At 64.5% G+C, this 17987-nt stretch overlaps 1 protein-coding gene across 3 annotated transcripts in view; it reads left to right on the forward strand.

The window, feature by feature from the left end:
* Positions 1-17987, forward strand: part of GSE1 (Gse1 coiled-coil protein) — a 105782-nt gene that overhangs the window by 77565 nt on the left and 10230 nt on the right. For 2 of the 3 annotated variants that reach the window (XM_074582770.1, XM_074582771.1), the window contains exons 3-4: positions 12523-12741; positions 16371-16570. In XM_074582770.1, the coding sequence (XP_074438871.1) occupies positions 12523-12741; positions 16371-16570 (419 nt within the window). Of the gene's footprint in view, positions 1-11537; positions 11700-12522; positions 12742-16370; positions 16571-17987 lie in introns of those variants that run through there. The other variant, XM_074582772.1, reaches the window with a different exon arrangement.

A 17987-nucleotide genomic window follows, 5' to 3' on the forward strand; every position in this document is an offset into this window, starting at 1 on the left:
CCCGCCTTGGGCTCGCTGAGGTTTCGGGAGCGCTGGGCTGGTGGCGGTGACTCAGCGGCGCGAGTCCTGCTGGGGACTGTCACCGCCTCAGGGACTGCCTGGCCGTGGCCCGTGTCACACGCTCCTCGGCGGCTTGCTCTCTCGGCTGGGCTGGCCCGGGATCCAGCTGGCTCCTCTGTGTCCCCTGCATCCCTCTGGTCACCAACACTCCTGTCCCCTCCGTTCCTCTGGTCACCGATGCTCCTGTCGCCTCTATCCCTCTGGTCACCGATGCTCCTGTCCCCTGCATCCCTGTCGTCACTGATGCTTCTGTCCCCTCCGTCCCTCTGGTCACCAATGTTCCTGTCCCCTCTCTCGCTCTGGTCACCGGTGCTCCTGTCCCCTGCATCCCTGTGGTCCCAGGGCTGGAGATGTGCAACGGGAGCTCAGCTGGCTGCGAGGGGACACTGGGACTGGTGGGGACCCGGCACCAAGCACAGATGAGAAGGGGGCCCAGGGAGGGGACCCCATTCCCCCCGGTACACAGGGGAGCCATGCTCAGGCTAGCTTGCCTCGAGATGTGTGGGTGCAGTTGTCACCCAGTGGCCAATGCCAGCGTCCCTTGGGGACAGCAGCGTCCTTTGGGGACAGCGGCACCCCTCGGGGACACAGAGCATCCCCGGAGGGCCTGGCTGTCTTCTCCACCAGGCGCAAGGGTGGCACCTGAATGCACACAGCCTTTTGGGGTCCCCCCTCTCCCTATGGGTGTCCCCAAATCGCCGGCAGCCGCATGGCTCTGGAGGGACCCCGGGGCTCCCCGGCGAGGTGGGACGGGACCCTGGGTGCCTCGGCGTGCCGGGGAGGATGGCGGCGGGTGCTGGCGGCGGATGCTGCTGACTCAGGACCTTCCCAAATGGTTCCTATTTTTACGCCGGGGCCGGTAATATTTAGCCCGTGGATCAAAGCAGATGGAGGGAGCTGGGTGATGCCGTGTAAACACCCGCTCGGCGGGTGCCGCTGGCGCGAGGCGTGAGTCACCGGCGGCTTTCGGCAGCGCCGGGCGGGGACAGCCACCCCCGGGCTGGATTTGGGGTGCTTGGGGCTGAGCCACCCCCCCCTCCCCCCCCCCCAACTTTGGCAGCCCCTTTCGGGGTGCCGGGGTTGGGAGTTGCCCTTCCTCATCCTCGCTGGGAGTGGGATGCTCAGGGGGATGCTGCGGGGGGGTGCTGGGGGGTCTGGGCTGTGTTGGGGTGCCGGGAAGCCCCTCCTGCCTTCCTCCCTTGCCCACCCCACCATCCTCCTCCTCCTCCTCCTCCTCCTCCTCTCCTTGCCAGTCCTAAATTCGGTCGCCATGGCAACCATGTCAACCACTTTCCAGCTTCCCCGTGATGGTTTGAGGAGGGGAGGGGAGGGAAGAGGGGAGCCAGGGGAAGGGGGGGCGGCGGGCGAGGGCTGCACGCAGGGAGGGGGACCAGGGGCTTCGCGCCTGGCTCAGGGCTCGGGGTGACGCTTCCCAGATGGTTTTTCCCTGCTGGGTCCCGTCTGGTGAGCAGGGGACGGTGCCAGCCCGCTGCGTGCCAAGGGGTCAGGGCTGGGGGTCCTGTCGCGGGGAGGGGGCTCAATCACACCCCTCTGGCTCCGAGCGGGTGGTTGGGCACCCCCAAAATTCAGTGCCTGTCTGCAGCCATCCTGCTTGTGCCCAGGGCCCCGCTGCTACTCAGGACGTCAGTAGCCACGCGGCTCGAAGGGGGGTGAATTATTCCCAGACACCCCCTTTTTCTCTGTCTTTTCTTCCCGCTCCCCCCTCTCCGTAATCTCTTTATTCCTGAGCTAAGCCTGGTTCCCAATGGTTTTAAAGGCAGATTTGCCTGCAGCTATATAGGACAGGGTGTAAAGCCGGGTGGCTGCGCGGGTGGGTGTGTAACGCCAGCGCCGGCATCGCCCCGCGGCGGGTGGGTGCCCGGCAGACCCCCCCCCCCCTCCCCGGGACTGGCTGCACTGGTGCGGGGCCACGGTGCCACCGGGGGAGAGCAGGCGAGGTGTAATTACCCCAGCAGGAGTTTGGCCCGCGATGAAAGGGGGTTACCGCTGCTGCCTCCCCACTGCCATGCAGTCATCCCCCCCACCCGGCATCCCCCTCCCGGCACTGCCGGACCCCGATGCCCGGCATGCTGCGGCACTGCTCACTTTCCAACCCACACTGGGGTTTTTTTTTTGGGGGGGAGCAAGTGCGTGCTTTATCTGTGGTGTGTCCCCCCCCTTTTCCCGTTCCTTGGCATCGGCTGGTGGCACCTGCCGGGGACGCTCCTCCTTGGCACGGCACGGTGGCACGTGCGCGGGCACCGCCGGCGGCAGCCGCGCTCGAGGCATCGCCGGCAGCCCGGGGTGGGGGGGAACGGAGCCAGCCCTGCCCCGAGCCTGGCAGCGGGGTGCATATCTCCCCCCCCCACCCCCCTGCTCCTTTTTTATTATTAATTTCTAACTTTATTTCCCGAACGCCGCGCTTAATTAAACGCCGCCGCCTCTTGCTGCGAGCCGATGCAGGGTATTACTCCAAACGTCGATGGGAAGGATGCTCCCCCGCCGCCGCATCACCCCTCCGACAGATTATTTCACCGGCATTAAAAGGGGGGCTGACACCCCAACCCCCCCACCATCCTCCCCCCGGCTCCCCCCGTGAGGGGCTTTGGGGGGGAGGGATGCTGCGTTTCTGCATCACCGAGCTTTTCTCCTTCCCTCCTTCTTTTAATAATAACGCTTTAAAGATGTTTGACATCTGTAACAAACAGCTGGCATCCTGTTATGGAAGAATGTCCTTTTATTTCCGAGCAGGTTGAACTGTCATTAATAGTATAATTAGGTGATTATCGGCGTACAGCAGAAAACTGCTTAATTGCACAGCCAGCTTTGCGAGGATCCCCGGCTCCTTTATTGCTGGATTTGTTTTAGCCGCCTGAATTTTTTCGCGCTGTGTTGTTGGGTTTTGTTTTTTGGTTTTGGTTTGTTTTTTTTTTTTTTTTTTTTTTTCTCCTCCTTCCACGTTGATTATTATTTTTTAATGCGCGTGGCAGCTGGGGGAGCGTGGCAGCACCGGCGGCGCCGGGGGACACACACAGACACACACACACACACACACGCACCGACGCGCACGCACACGCCAGTGCTGGCACTGCTCCCCCTCTGTGTGTGTCCCCCCCTCCAGGTCCCCAAGGGGCTGATTTTTAACCCTGTGTGTGCTAAAGCTGCTGGGGGGGGGGGGTGGGTCTCAGAGGGGGGGTTGGTGGGGTTTTGCTGGTGCAGCACCCATGGGTGGGAGCTGACCGGGCGCGGAGTTATTCGACGGAATAAAGGAGACGTCTTTGTTAGCGGCACCGTGCCATCAGCTGCTGGCGGGGAGCAGAGCCACGGCACCGCTCGACACGGGGCAGGGGGGCGTCCGTCGTGCCCGGGAAGCCTTCACCCTCCCTCGCCCTGGAGGCTGGGACCCTTCTCTTGGGGCACCCTGCCCCCTCTCCATCCCCACGGGGCGCGTGGGGCGCGCACGTGGCTCGCTGTGGCGTACTCGGGCGGCTGCGATGGAGTCCGTCCGTCCCCGTTTCCCATCCCCGGGATGTGGCGTTTTGGGGGCAGAGCAGATTTTTTGGCGCCCGCCAGACAATAGCGCTTTGTATCTCCCCCCAGTGCCGCCAAACACACTTGTTAGCGCCGCAGCTTTGTGCTGTAAATTTCCATGGAGTAATTACGTCTTAATTTATGATAATCCCGGGCGGGCGGTGGAGGGGGGCAAGCGCCAGTCAAGTTTGGAAGTTGCCTGCCGGGGCCCGGGGTCCCCCACGGCTTCACGTTGACCGTGACCTTCTCCATCTCGGTGCAAAGCCAGCGGATGGGGAGCACGCGTCCTGGACCCGGGGCTGTCCCCGTGGGAACGGGGAGCGAGGCCACGTGGGAATTGGGTATTGGTCCCAGTTTGCAGAGCAGGAGTGTCCCCAGCGCGGTGGCCGGTGATGCTGCCCAGCCCACCGCCCATCCAGGAGCTCGGGACCCCATGGGCTCGGGTCCTCCTGGGGTGATGCCGGGATGCCGTGTGTGTCCCGGTGCCAGCTCCCCCAAGCAGAAGGGATCCTCTTCCTTTCCCGCAAGCCCCCGGCACCGCTCCGGCATGGGGACGGACCCTTCCCCCTTCCCACCGCTGAATGGCTCATCCCGCCTTTGTCTGGAGGGCTTATTACCGGCAAAATAGAGGCTCTTTTCCCTCGGCCTTCCCGGCGGGCAAATTAGACGCTTTGGCAATTTTCGAGGAGGATGACGGGGAGGGGAGGAAGGCTCTCATCGCCCAGCGGAGGACCCCAGTGCCAGGCAGGGTGCTGATGCTCTCCGGTAAGGGTGTAGGGTGGGAAGTGACGGGGTCCCCATGTTCCCTGCAGAGCCACTGAGGCACGGCTGGGAGCTGCCATGGGAATCCCATGGGATTTGGGGAGCCCTGTGGAGGGAGGTGGGTTTGGGGGACGCGTGCCCGGTGCCACTGAGCATCCCCCGTGGAGCTGGGAGGGCGCTGGCACACGTGCATCCCACCACCCGATGCCAGCGGGAGCTGTCGGTGCCACGGGCACCCTGTCCCACGCCCCAGGGTGTGTTTTGTCCCCGGAGAGGGGTAAAACCCCGGGGCTGCGCCCGCTGCACCTGCAGCCGGGTCCCCGTTGGGAGGCAGCGCGCACCCACTGACATTTGCCAAGCGTAAAAATTCAATTAATTCCAGCAGGCAGATTAAATATAAGTGAATTTTAATAATTTGCTCGAAAGGCTGAGGATTACTGTAGGCGAAAAGGGAAGATGCTGCGCGCGCGGGGGCACCGGCCAGCCTTCTCAGCACCGGCGCGTGGGATCGCCGGCGCTAATCACCCTAATTCCCTGCGTGGGAAGGGGGGTTCGCTGAACTCCCAGACCTGGATTTTGGTTGATCTTTCTCTGTGATGAAGAACGTGGCGGAGCCGTCCCAGCGCTGCTGGAAGCGTGTTGTGCCCGTCCCCGGCACAGTCCGGCTCCGCGGGCATCGCTGCTGCTTCAAACCCTCCTCGCTGGTGCCCGTTTCTTGGGGGGGCTTCATGGAGATGGTGGGACCCATCAAGGTGGGACCCTGGGCCGTCCCCTGGGGACCCTGTGGGACCTTGGCAAAGGGACCCAGGGCTCCCAGGTGAGGAAGAAGCCAAGGTCTCGCCAAGACCTCCGCAGCATCTTGTCAATAAAAAGCCGGTGACATGGGGCACCGACTGCTAGCAGATGGTGCCAGTATTAAGAAAATGAAAATACGCGCAGTAAATTTGCCGTTTGCCGGCGTTAATTTCTTATCCCGAGGTAAAACCTTCCCTCTGGCCCGTGCCGGGCCATCTGCACAGTCATAAACCCCGGCGCCACGGTGCATGCGGGGGGGGACCCCGGGAGCGCTGGGGGGACCCCCTGTCCCGCCGGGACCCCCGGCTTTGCCGGCGGTGCAGTGGGATTGATGGAGATTGCTGGTGACCTTTGCTAGGACACGAGGTATTACCATTAATACTTCTGTATTTCCGGAGTTCGCGCCATGCATAAATCTCGTATCAAGCTGGGCGGGCAGAGTAATCTGCCAGGCGGCGTTATTAATACCCGTTATTAATACCCGTTATTAATACCTGTCGCCCCCGGAGGCCTTCGTTAGCGGATGGGGCGAGGGATGGGGGCTGCGCCGTGTAACCCCCCCGCTCCACCTTTTCGGGGTGCAGCCAGGGTGGGCGCTGGGAAATCCCTGGTTCCGGCAGAGTCACCGGCTGCTTCCCGCTGGTGACGGCGGGGGGTCTTCTGCAGACACCCACCCCCATGATGGGGGGCAATTTTTGGCTGTGAACCCCCCGCCCTGTGTCGGAGGGGGGCTGCAGCACCTCGAAGGCAGCCGGGTGGCAGGAGGCATCCCCTCGCCTTGCCCCGGCACCTCCTAACTCTGCCCCGTAGCCCCCGGCTCGGCTGGGTGCTGGCCCCCCCCGCGGCCCCTGCCTGCAGCCCCCTGCCCCGCCAGGACCTGCCCCGTGCAAGATCCAGCCTGCGTGAAACTCTAATCTCCAATTTTATTCGCTCGGCTCCAGCCGATTTGCATAATCCACATAATCACCCCGGTTTTAATTGCCCACAACTCTGCAGAAAGATCATGTGGTTAAGTGGTAAATCATAATTAGATAAATAATTGGCTTGGCCGCAGCAAGCTGCTTTGTTATACCTGCCATCTGCTGGGCAAGGGCTTCTCGCGCCGAGAACAATGCGCCGCTGACGGCAAAGCCTGCGCTGCCCGCGGCGGGGCTGCTCCGGGCTGCCGGCATGGGGATGGGGACGGGGACGGGAGGGCGGCCGGGATGCACCGGGCATTGCCCGTTCCTGGTCCAAGCAACGGCTGGTAGGTTCGACAGCACCGAGCAGCGCCTGGCCCCGACCGCGGGTTGCCCAGTGGTACCATGCAATGCACGAGGGCACCGTGCAATGCCCACCAGCACCGTACAGTGCCTGGCATCACTGTGCAGTGCCCCATGGCACCGTGCAGTGCCCGCCAGCACCGTGCAGTGTCTGGCATCACCGTGCAATGCCCGATGGCACCACGCGGTGCCCGCCAGCATCATGCAGTGCCTGGCATCACCGTGCAGTGCCCAATGGCATCATGCAATGCCCACCGGCACCGTGCAGAGCCCACCAGCACCATGCAGAGCCCACCAGCATCGTGCACTGCCTGGCAGCACCGTGCGGTGCCCAGTGGCACCGTGCAATGCCCATCAGCACCGTGCAATGCCCACCGGTACCGTGCAATGCCTAGCCCCATCCCAGATGATGCCTGGTGGCACTGTTCAATGCCTGGCGGCACCGTGCAATAGCCAGTGGCACCATGTCATGCCCAGAAGCACCACGCAGTGCCCGGCAGCACCATCAGTGCCCAGCTCCATCCCATGCGATGCCCGGCAGCCCCGCGTGATGCCCAGCAGCCCCCTGCGATGCCGAGCTCTCTCCCACCCGGTGCCCAGCAGTGCTGGCTGATGCCTGGCACCCACCCGCACGCCCCGCGTAGCCATTCGGCCCCCTTTGCTCATGCAAAGAGGAGGGGTGGGGGCTGTACCCTGCTTCTCCCTAAGCCTCAAGAGACGGTTGGCACCCAGATCTGGGCAGCGGGAGCCCTGAGGAGCCGCCGTCCCAAGCTGGATGCTGCAAGAGAGGGGCTCGGGGGCCAGCAGCATCCTTTGGGCACAGGCACTTTATTTTCGAAGCCCCCAGCTCACTCTGCCAGGGCAGAAACGGGGCAGAAAGTTGCTTTGAAGTGAATCTTTCACCGGCTTGATTTCCTACGGACTTAAAAAGCACCCATGACTGGGTGGGCTGGGCACGGGGAGGCAAAGGAAGGGAGAAAAATAATCCCGCATCGTGCCGGCCCTGGCCCCTCCCCGGCGCTGTGCCCTCCAAACGAGCTCTTATTAGTTTGCTTGTTGTCGTTTGCCAGATCAATGGTCCATGGAGGAGTGATCGATGGGAGACCCAGCCGGCTAATAGCGCCGCGCACTTGGATGCTCAGTGCCGTGCCGGGCTCCCCGGGGAACCCCGAATCCCATCCCTGGCCATCGAGGTGCTCCTCGCCCCAGGGGACCCATCTGGACCCCTCCGAGGGTGCTGGGGAGCCAGCCAAGGCTCCTGGGATGGGTCCTGGGCTCTACTCCGAGGACCCTAAAAATGGACGGGGGCTGCGCCAGCATCTCCCCATCCCTAGGGACACTTGGGGACACCAAGCCCAGCCACCTCCCTTCGTGTCGGCGGCGTGCCAGGCGGCGAGGAGAGAGGGCAGGCGCGCGGGCTCTGATCGATCAATTAATTAATTAATGGAGCGTGGCGTAGGTGTGGCGGCAGAGCCGTTTTAATGAGGGGGTGGGAGATGCGCGGCGGCTCGGCGGGACGTCGCCGGCGGTGGAGGTGGTCCCCGCTGCCTGTCCCCCTGCCTGCTGGCTCTTGAGGGGGTGACGGGGCTGGGGGGGGGGGGGGGGGGGGTGGGTGATGGGGCTGAGGGGGGGGACGGTGGGCTCGTGCTGCCCCTGGCCCCCTGCCCTCCCTCCTGCCCGCACGGGCAGCCGCCGGGGCCCTGCCTGCTGCATTCAGGCGGAGGGGGAGGATTGCGTGGGGGGGGGGGGGCGGGGGGGGGAGGGGGGGCTTGACAATGCGAGGCCATTAGCATTGAAAATCCATGCGAAGCAGCTGTTCCCGCTCGGAGCGTGCAGCTGGATGCGGCTCGGGAGCGGGAGCCGAGGCGCCGAGAGAGGAGGGGAAAGGCTGGGGGGATCGCGGAGCATCCCCCCCCACCCCGAATTCCTGGGGAGGGGGGATCCAGCCCCGGGGCGAGCGTGGAAGGAGCCGGGGTCCCGCGCGGTGGGTGCGGATCCGGCCCCCGGGGTGGCGGCGGGGAGGGGGGGGGGGGGCGAGGATGCGGGATGCTCATCTCTCCCCGCTCCCTCGGCCTCCCGCCGCGCTGGGGTTTTTTTCCGCTCCATTTGCCAGGGGCTGGAGCTGCTGCCTGATCGTATTTGGTAATAAATTATTAGTTCCAGTGCTCGGGAGCCCGGGAGCTCAAAATAGCTGCTTTTAAAGCGGGCGGCTGGTGCAGGTTGAGTTCAATGGCAATCTGCTCTGAAGGGCACTTCATGCTCATTAGGGGCCTTTCAAGGTGCTGGGGAGGAAAAGGGGGGTGGGTGTGTGGGGGGGGGTGGGTGGGGGGAGGCTGTAAACCAAGGTGCTAAACCTGCCTGCGCCGCATTTCCCGGCAGCTGCCTGCGAGCGGGGATGGGGGGGGACTGGGAATGACAGGGAGGTGACGGTACCCAGCTCCCTCCGGGAAGGACCCCCGGGGCGGGGGGTTTGGGATGCTAGGAGCCCCGTCCCTGCCCCAGCGCTGCCCGCTCCTGCCCCCCCTCTCCACACACACACCCCCCCCCCCCGGCCTGTTTATTTGTCTCCAGCCCCACCAGGCAGCCAGACTGGTTCTGCTCTCCCTGCCGGAGAAGGCTCCCGCTGCCAAAAAACCCGCCAGCGTCATCAGGAGCAGATGGAGAGAAGATGGCACGCTCCCAGCTCCCAGCCCTGCGCCGGGGATGCGGGGAGCCGGCGGGGGGGGGCAGGGACACCCCCCACCCCCCCAAGAGCCAGGGGCTTGGGGTCCTGCCCTGCCAGGGATGCCAAACCTCATGGTTGGTGCCATGAGCGGCACCGCGGGAAGGGGTGCCAGGACGCAGGGTAGCAGAGGGAAGGGTGAGGGCTGGGGGGGACAAGGGTGATGGCCCCGCCATCCTCTCCTCCTCCTCCTGCCAGGCAGGGACCTGCCTGCTCCCGCGGGCTGGCAGCCAGCAGGCACCGGGAATGCCAGGCGCTCCCTGCGCCGCTGTGCCCGGGCACATGCCGCGGGTGGGATGGGGTGGCACATCGCCGGGTCCCCAGTCCCAGTCCTGCGACCTCCCCCCTCCCCACCCCAGCCTTGGCTTCGGCGGGGGGGTGGTACAAGCAGCAGCTGCCTGCCTGCGAGGGCGAAGGCGGCGAGCAGTGCCCCATGGGGGGGTGCCAGCCCCTCTCCCTGCACCCCCAGAGGGGTGGGGGCAGCGGAGGACACCCTGCCCCGTTTCGGGGTTTGGCTCCCAGCCCCGGTGAGGCAACCGCTGGTGTGACCCCGGGCTGCTGCCAGGCTCCGAACTTGACCTGTTTTTCCGCACGGATCTGCCTGCCGGGTGAAGCAGCTGGGGAGGGGCAGGAGGAGGGCGAGAGCCGAGGGGAGGCCCCACCTCGCCGTGGGGCGGCACGGCGTCCCCAGCCACCGCAGGGACGGCGGCACCCGCGGAGCTGAGTGGCACCCACGCCACGCCGGTGACGGGATGCCGGAGGGACGAGGGGGGGACGCAACGCGGTCCCACAGCCCCATCCCTGCACGGATGCTCGTGCCCGGCCAGCTCTCTGCTGCAGCGTGCCTCAGTTTCCCCAGCTGGCAGTTCTCCCGCGGAGCAGCCCAGGGACGCCCGGACAGACGGACGCCACCTCCGTCGGGGCAAGGCGGGTGAGCGGCGCTGCTCGGGCCCCAGCCGGGGTGGAGGCGCCGATTTTATCACCGGGCAGGAGCGGCAAAACTGGTTTGGAGCCCGGCTGGGGCAGCAGCACAGCTCGACTTAGCGAGCCAGCCCTGGGGGGGGAACGCGAGCTCCCCGCACGCTTCCTGGCGAGTTGCTGGCACGGAGCTCCCCGCGCTCGCCCGGCAAATCCCGGTGGGATCATGGGTTCGTTGGGAGGCGTTCGGGGCCGCGGAGATCAGCTGAGCATCACACGGGGTGATGCTCTGCCGCCAGCCCCCGTGTCCCCAGCGAGCGTGTGCGATCGTGCTAATCCCCGCCAGCTGGTTAGCAAAGTGTTTCCAGCCTTGGATTGGGGCTGGGGCCGGGAGGGGGGGGCCGTTTACGCCAAGGTTAATAGCCGGGGAGAAGCTGGGGGGCACGGGGAATTGCCCTGGGAAGTGCAGGGCTGTGCCAAGGGGATGCCAGGCAGTGCCTGGGGGGATGCGGGGCTGCGCTCGGGCGATGTGGGGCAGTGCCCAAGGGCATGGGGCTGTGCCTGAGGGATGCGGGACTGTGCCCGGGCGATGTGGGGCAGTACCTGGGTGATGTGGGGCAGTGCTCAAGGGCATGGGTCTGTCCCTGGGCGATGCAGGGCTGTGCCCAGGGGATGTGGGGCAGTACCTGGGTGATGTGGTGCAGTGCTCAAGGGCATGGGTCTGCGCCCATGGGATGTGGGGCTGTGCCCGGGCGATGCAGGGCTGTGCCCAGGGGATGCGGGGCAGTACCTGGGCGATGCAGGGGCAGTGCCCAGGGGGATGTGGGGCTGTGCCAAGGGGATGCCAGGCCATGACCGGGGTGCTGCAGCCCCCTGGGGATGGTGCGTGGGTGCACGGTGCTGCAGGCAGAGCCCTGTGCCCCACTCTCTCTGAGGGGGCACCCAGGCACTCATCCGGGGGTCCGCAGGCTGGTGCAAAATCCGGGGGTGCACAGGCCAGGCTGGCGCGGCGGGTTGGCTTCCCAGCTGTTCTGGTAATGAATTTACATGAGCTGAGCGTGTCGACAAGGCGGCAGTCAATGGCTGAGAGCACCGGAGTTAATAAATGCTTGTATAATGAGGGCAGAGGGGAGTGCGCGCCGCCGCGCCGGCCGCCTCTCCTGGGGCCGGGGGGCAAAGATTAATCAACGCTGAGTGGCACTCGTGGCCCCCCCGCCACGGCTCCCACCGCTCTGCCCGGCCACCCTCTGCCGCGGGGTGCTCCGGGGTCTCCAGCATCGCCGCTGCCTCCAGCCCCGCTGGGAGCTTGGGGGTGGGGGGGGCTGCCCCTCAGCCCCCCCCCCTTGCCCACCCGGGAGCGGGGCTAATTTTAGGCTGGCGTTAATGAAGCTGCTCGTTTGGAAGTCTATTTTAGGGGCCCTGACATCAGCAGTTGCTGTTTTGGGAGGTGGAGAGCCCTGGAACGGCCGGCCGTGACAGCCGGGGGTGGGGTACGGGGTGGGCTGCACCCTCCCACCCTTAGGGGCCACCGTGCCCCTCTGTGCTTGGGGGGTGCAGCGATGGGGACGTGGGATGCCATGGGGAGGATTTGAAGGTGCCGTGGTGGGGAGCTGGGGGCGCAACGGGGCTGCAATGGCGAGGATTCGCAGGTGCAATGGTGGGGACTTGGGTATGAAGGCGGGGGGGGGGAACGACTCGGGGTGCAATACGGGGGATTTGAGGGTGCAGCAGTGGGGACTGAAGGCGCAAGGGTGGGGATTGATTTGGGGGCACAGTGATAGGGACTGGGGGGTGCAATACTGGGGATCTGGGGGTGCGGTGGTGAGGACCGGGGGGGGGTTGCAATGGTGGGGAGTCGCAGATGCCGTGCTGGGGATTCAGGGGTGCGATGCCGGGGACCCGGGGGTGCGACATTGGGGATTTGAGGGTGCAGTGGCAGGGATTTGGGGGGTGCGATGGTGGCAATCGGGGGGGGCGGTGGCGGTGCTTTGGGTTTTGGCAGCACCGCGCGAGTCAGGGGGCTGCCCCCCTCCCCATCGCCTCCGTCAGGATGCCGAAGTCCCTGTGTCCCCCCGAAACACCGTCTCCTTTCCCGTGGGGCTCTGCTGAGACTCCCCCCCCCCCCCCCCGCCCCCACGCCATTATCTGGGAGCAGCCCAGCCTGCGGGACCGGTGGGGCCGTGGGACGCTTGGTGGCAGCTGCTGGTCCCCGCGTCGCCTTGTTTTCCATGGATGAGCAGCTCGCTTCGTTAGATAAGCTGCCGCCCCAGAAGCGTGCGGGGCTCGCTGCCCTGCTCGCTTCTGCCCCATTGCATGGACTTGGGGTGCATTTTTGGGGTGTGGGGGGGTGTGAACCAGAGGGAAGATGTCGCTTGTCCTGCTGGTTGTTCCTTCTCCTGGGGCGGGGGGGGATTTGGGGATCGTCTCCCACCCCCGTCTCCCCATCTTAACGCGAGCTGCTCCTGTTCGCAGGCATGAGCCATGAGCCGAAGTCGCCGTCCCTAGGAATGCTCTCCACCGCCACCCGCACCACCGCCACCGTCAGCCCCCTCACCCCCTCGCCTCTCAACGGCTCCATCGTCCCCAATGGCAGCCCGGCAGCCAGCAGCACTTTGTCCGTCCAGGCAGCACCTTCCTCCAGCTTCGCCGCCGCTCTCCGCAAGCTCGCCAAGCAAGCCGAGGAGCCCAGAGGTAGGGGACAGGGACGGGGACAGGGACAAGCAGCTGGGGGCAAGGGGTGGGGGGGATGCCAAGCATCAGTGCCTTTCCCCGCGGCCACCCGGGAGCCGGCGGACAGCATTTTCTCGCCATTTCCCGAGCTAATGTCTTTCCCCGGCGTCGTGTCTCGAGGGGGCAGTTTAGAAATTCAATTCAGCCGGAGTAATCCAAATGCCGTATCGCTCGCCGTACCCCGGGAGAAAGCCTGGGAGAGCGCGGGGCGGGGGGAACCTGTCCCTCCCTGCCCCCCGCCCCCAGCCCCTCTCCCTCCCACCGCCCTTCGCCGAAATGCCATTTTTTTCCGGAGGCTTCTCAAATCCGTTCCCTCTCCAGCCAAATGGCCCGGCTAAACAGCAAATTTGGGTGCCCTGGGATGCAGCCCGGCCACTGCATCCTCCATCGCACCTTCCCTCTCCGCTCGGGTGCGGGGGTGCAGCTTTTGGTGGGGGGGCGTGAGCTGCTGCCGCCATGCAGGAGCACCCTGAGGTTCCCCCCTGCTCCGTGGGGACCGTGCCCTGCGGGAATCGCTGTGGCTGTCCCTCACGCACAGGGGGAGGCAGCCTGTTCCCAGGCTGCCAAGCCTTTCACCAGGAGACTGCTGGCATCATCGGTTTGCAACGCAATAGCGTCTATCCCTGGCATTTCCCTTGGGGGGTGCTCCCCGTTGGGTCGTTGCCCACCGCCCAGGCACTTTGGTCCCCGGGGGAGGATGCCCGACCCTTTGCAAGGTGTTTTTTTGCAAGGCCCCCGTTGGCAAGGGCTTTTTGGAAGACCCTTTTTTTGCAAGCTCCATCTGCAAGACCCTCCTCGCAGCCCCTTGCCAGCCGCGAAATAGCCCCCGTGACCCGAAGCCTCCGGCATCGGCTGCTCCCGAGGAAGCACGTGGGGATGGCGGGTCCCCGTGACGCCGAGGAGACCAGGTCTCGGTGATGCTTCAGCCTCACCGGGAGCTCCTGGTTCTCCCCGGCTGCCTCTTCTGGAGCCCATCTGCTTCCTTCGGGGTAATGGGGTTGGGTTTGGGGGATTATTTTGCCTTTTCTTCCCCCCCACACCCCGCAGCTTGTGCCCCCACCATGCTCCTCAGCCCATCCGAAGGGACGTCAGTGGGTTTTGGCATGGATTTCACGGTGCTGGAGAGAAGCGGCCACGTTCCCTTCGGATTTCCCCTTAACAACTGCATAGATTGTAAAAAAAAAAAAAAAAAAAAAAAAAAAAAAAAAAAAAAAACCCCATCCTCGCCCATCTGGGTGCCCAAAGTGGCTCATCCCGGAGGTTTTTAATAGGGGTGGGTTTGGGTCCGTGTCGGGAAGGAGGTTTCTCTCCACACCATGGTTTTTAGCCCCAGGAAATGAATTGCTTTGCCCCCAAATCCTCCCGCCGCTTCCCTTCCCACAACGGGAGATGCTCCGCTGTGACGGATGCAGCCGGCGGGGTGATGCCGATTGGGTCCGTCCCGGATCGCCGGCTTTTTTTCCAGCTTTGTGGACTAGCGATGGATTCGCTGCCACGGGTGCCGGTGGCTGGACCGCAGCTGGGGTATCCGCGGGGATGTCCCGCTCCCCCGCAGCATCCCCAGCTGCAGGGGCTCATCCCGACCGACTCCGTCCCAGCCAAGCCCCGAGAAGCCACCAAAGCCATCGCTTGGCCGGGGGCTCCTGCCTCCTGTCCTATCCCGGGCTGTCTGCAGGGTGGGTTTTATTCCCCCACCTTCCTTTCTTCCCCCCCCCCCGCCCCCCCTCCTCCTTCAGGGTCTCAGCTGTTAATTACATTTGCCTGTCAGCCTGGGCTGCTAATCTGCTATCGCCGAGCGGAAAGCGGGAGGTCAGAAAACAAAGGTGACACCATCACACTGTGCCTCTTGTCATCTCCAATCCAGATTAGTTTCATTGACTAACTCCTGGCTGAATACCACCAGTTAATTATAACGATCACAAACCCTCCCGTTTAAAGCCACACAGCGAGAATTAAGGTTCTGAAGTAAGACTTTAGCTTCATTAATTGCCGGGCTCATTGTGATGGTATTGATTGTTAACGCTATCGCGTGGTGAGTAATGGCTTCCCAGCTCAGAGGGGATTAGGCTGCTAATTGTTGTTGGCCTTGCGCTGACAAGATAGACTTCAGTGGGTGTCAAATCCGTATCGGCGGCCTCCTTTGTCGCGGGCAGCCTTTCTCTTTCCCCGAGTCTTGCCGCTCTTGAAATGAAAGCGATTCGGAGCGACTCGGGAATAATTAATAAGGCAGGGCGGCCGGCAGCGGGCTGCTCCGCTTGGCCTCTCTGCGATGCCGAGCATCCTTCCCGCTGCCCGGGGATGCTCCTGCTTCCCCTGCGGCATTCCAGGCCCTGCCGCCTCCCGGCTCCTTCCTGGGGTTACCCGGGCGCTGGGGGTGAGCGTGGAGAGGAACGCGGGGGGCTTTCGGAAGGGGATGGAGGTGGGTTGCAGGGCGAGGAGCTGACTCGCGCGCTCAGGAGAGATGGCTTGTGTGCCTTATGGGGCAAGGAGCCAGCTCGCACGCTCCGGGGAGCCGGCTTGCACGCTTGGAAGGGCAAGGAGACACCTTGTACACTCGGGGGAGCCGGCTTGCACGCTTACGGGGCAAGGAGCCAGCTTGCACGCTGAGGGGAGACCCTCTGGGTACCAGTCTCCGTCCCGCAATGGGGAGCATCATCACCTCTCAGCTGGCATCCTGCGGCGGCCACCCCTCGGTGGCCAGTAGCCATTTCCTGCTGGCATGTCAGCAACCTTCCCTTGTCCCAGACTCTGGGAGCAGGTTTTTTTCACCCCAAGCTGCTTGGGTGGGTTTTAGGAGCAGGCGATGCGCCGCGGGAGCAGGCGCCGTGTGCCCTAGTTAACGTTGAATTTGTATTTCTGCTCCAGCTCTGCTTTTCTACCCACATCTCGCTCTCCGCTTTAATTCCAATTTTATTTTTCCCTTGCAAATATCGCCAGCATCCCCGGGGTGGGTGTAATTTAAAATACAGATGTATTATGCAAATAAAGCCAAAGCCTTGCCCAAGGGTTACGGGGAGCGACTCCTTCATCCCAACGTCTCCGAGTGCCCCGGCTCGTGCATGGCGACTTTTGCAGCCGGATTAAGGAGTCTGCGGGTTCGGCTTGAGAACATGCGGGCCGCCCGGGATTGGCATCGATCGCATCGGTGTCGCTTGTGCCAGGGCGCGGGCAGGGCTTGCCGTGCCCATAAAGGGCTTTACGGGAGGGGTGGGGGGGGTTGGCAGTCACTATTAGATGGGAGCAAGAGGGTGCCTGTCCCACCGTCTGGGGTAAAGCCTTTTAGCGCCGAAGGGAACCTTCCCTGAGACAGGGCTCCCCCGGGATGGGAGGATGGGGGTCCAGCCTGGGGGGCTGGAGGGATGCCGACTGCCTTCCCTGCATCCCCGTGCCCCATCCCTGGGTCCAGCCTGGGGGGCTGGAGGGATGCCGACTGCCTTCCCTGCATCCCCGTGCCCCATCCCTGGTCCCTGCAGCGGGGCATCCCACCTGGAATGGCGTGGGATGGCTTCGGCTTGTTCAGAGGGCGGTTTCAGCTGGTTAACGGCTGCCTTTTCCCCCCCACTTATTTTATTTTTTTAATTTAATTTCAGGGTCCTCGATAAGCAGTGAGTCATCCCCGGTCTCCTCGCCGGCCACCAACCACAGCTCCCCCGCCAGCACGCCCAAGCGCGGCCCCATGGGCCCCATCATCGTGCCCCCGGGGGGCCACAGCGTGCCCAGCACGCCGCCCGTCGTCACCATCGCCCCCACGAAGACGGTCAACGGGGTCTGGAGGAGCGAGGGCAGACAGGTATGACGGTGTTTGGGGGGTGCCCGACCCCCCCCCCCCCACCCCCGCGAAGGATGGAGAGCGTGGGATGCCACGCACGGCACTGATGGTACCAACCGTGGTCCAAGGTGCCAGGAGCCGCGCTGACACGTTGTCCCCCGAGGGACCACGGGGCTGCCTCCCATTTTGTCCCTTCTTCTCCCCGCCATGTCCCCGGGCTGCCATCGTCCCCAGGCTGCCATCCGGAGGGGAGCGTGAGGAAGAAGCAAGGAGGGGGTGGGGGGGGGGGGGTGGCTAATTAAGAAGCATCGTTAGTGGTTCTCCTCTCCTCCGCATGCTACAAGCAGATTCCCGGGGGGATTATGCCACTTGGAAAGACTAATTAAACCACAAAGCGGAGAGGCGATGGGAGGGGATGAGAAACGCCGAGGGCGGGGCGGGGGGGAGAAAAATAAATTGAACCACCGTCTTTGGGTGCTTGGAGGGGTGCACGGGGTGTCCGGGTGCTCCCAGCCCCCCTGTCCCCTTCCCATGTCGCCTCCTCCCCAGTGACCCCCGCAGCACGGGGGGTTAACCGAGCGTGGGTTATTGTCTGGCAGAGCCGCGCTCGCAGCGTGACGCCCCGAGACGGGGAGGTAATTAGAGCAGAGCCTGGCACGCACAATAAGCCTTAATGCAGGCGTCGGAGGCGGCGGGAGGTGTGGGGGACGCCCTTTTTGCCGGCCGGGTGACCTTGGGACTGTCCCCGACTGCCAGGGACCTGCGACCTGCCCCGGAGGGTCTGGGGACCGGGACTGGATGGGGAGGGGATGCACGGCCGGTGGGGGGGGATGCCAGGGGCTGCCGCCATCCTCCTCCTCCGGCCGCTAAATGGAGAAGTTGCAATGAAAAATAACCATTTTTAAACCCAACCTTGCCTTGCCGGAGGTCACACCCCTAATTGCCAGAGCCCACGGGGTCCCTTGTCACCCCAAGGGGTCCCCCCCTTGCCGGGGGGGTCCCTCCCCAGCCGATGCAGGAGCCAGGAGGGAGCAACCTTCATCCTGGGAATGGGGCGGGGCTGATGGAAGACAGCTGAGGTCCCGTGGTGGGGTGGGGGTGCCGATGACAGCCTGTCCGTGGCGCTGAGCCGGGGGAGGGCCAGGCTGACCCCCGGTTTATGGCCGCTATCAAAGGGCTGCCGGGTTTCCACCGGCTGTGTCTGTATCCTCCCCGGATGATTAATGGCCCAGGAGAACAAAGCAGCCTGTAAATCTCCAGGCAGGTAACGTGTCCTGCCATCAGCGCTGCCCCGGCTTCACCACCTCCTCTCCCACCGGTGCCCCCCCCGGCGTAGCCCCCCCGGACCCTCACGCCCATCCAGCCCCCTCTCGACAGCGGGGATGTGGGAGGATGCTCCGGCGGATGCGTCCTCCCCCGGGTACCGGTGCCAGCCGGG

This window comes from Larus michahellis, chromosome 4 (assembly GCF_964199755.1).
Source record: "Larus michahellis chromosome 4, bLarMic1.1, whole genome shotgun sequence".
Classification (NCBI taxonomy): Eukaryota; Metazoa; Chordata; class Aves; order Charadriiformes; family Laridae; genus Larus; species Larus michahellis.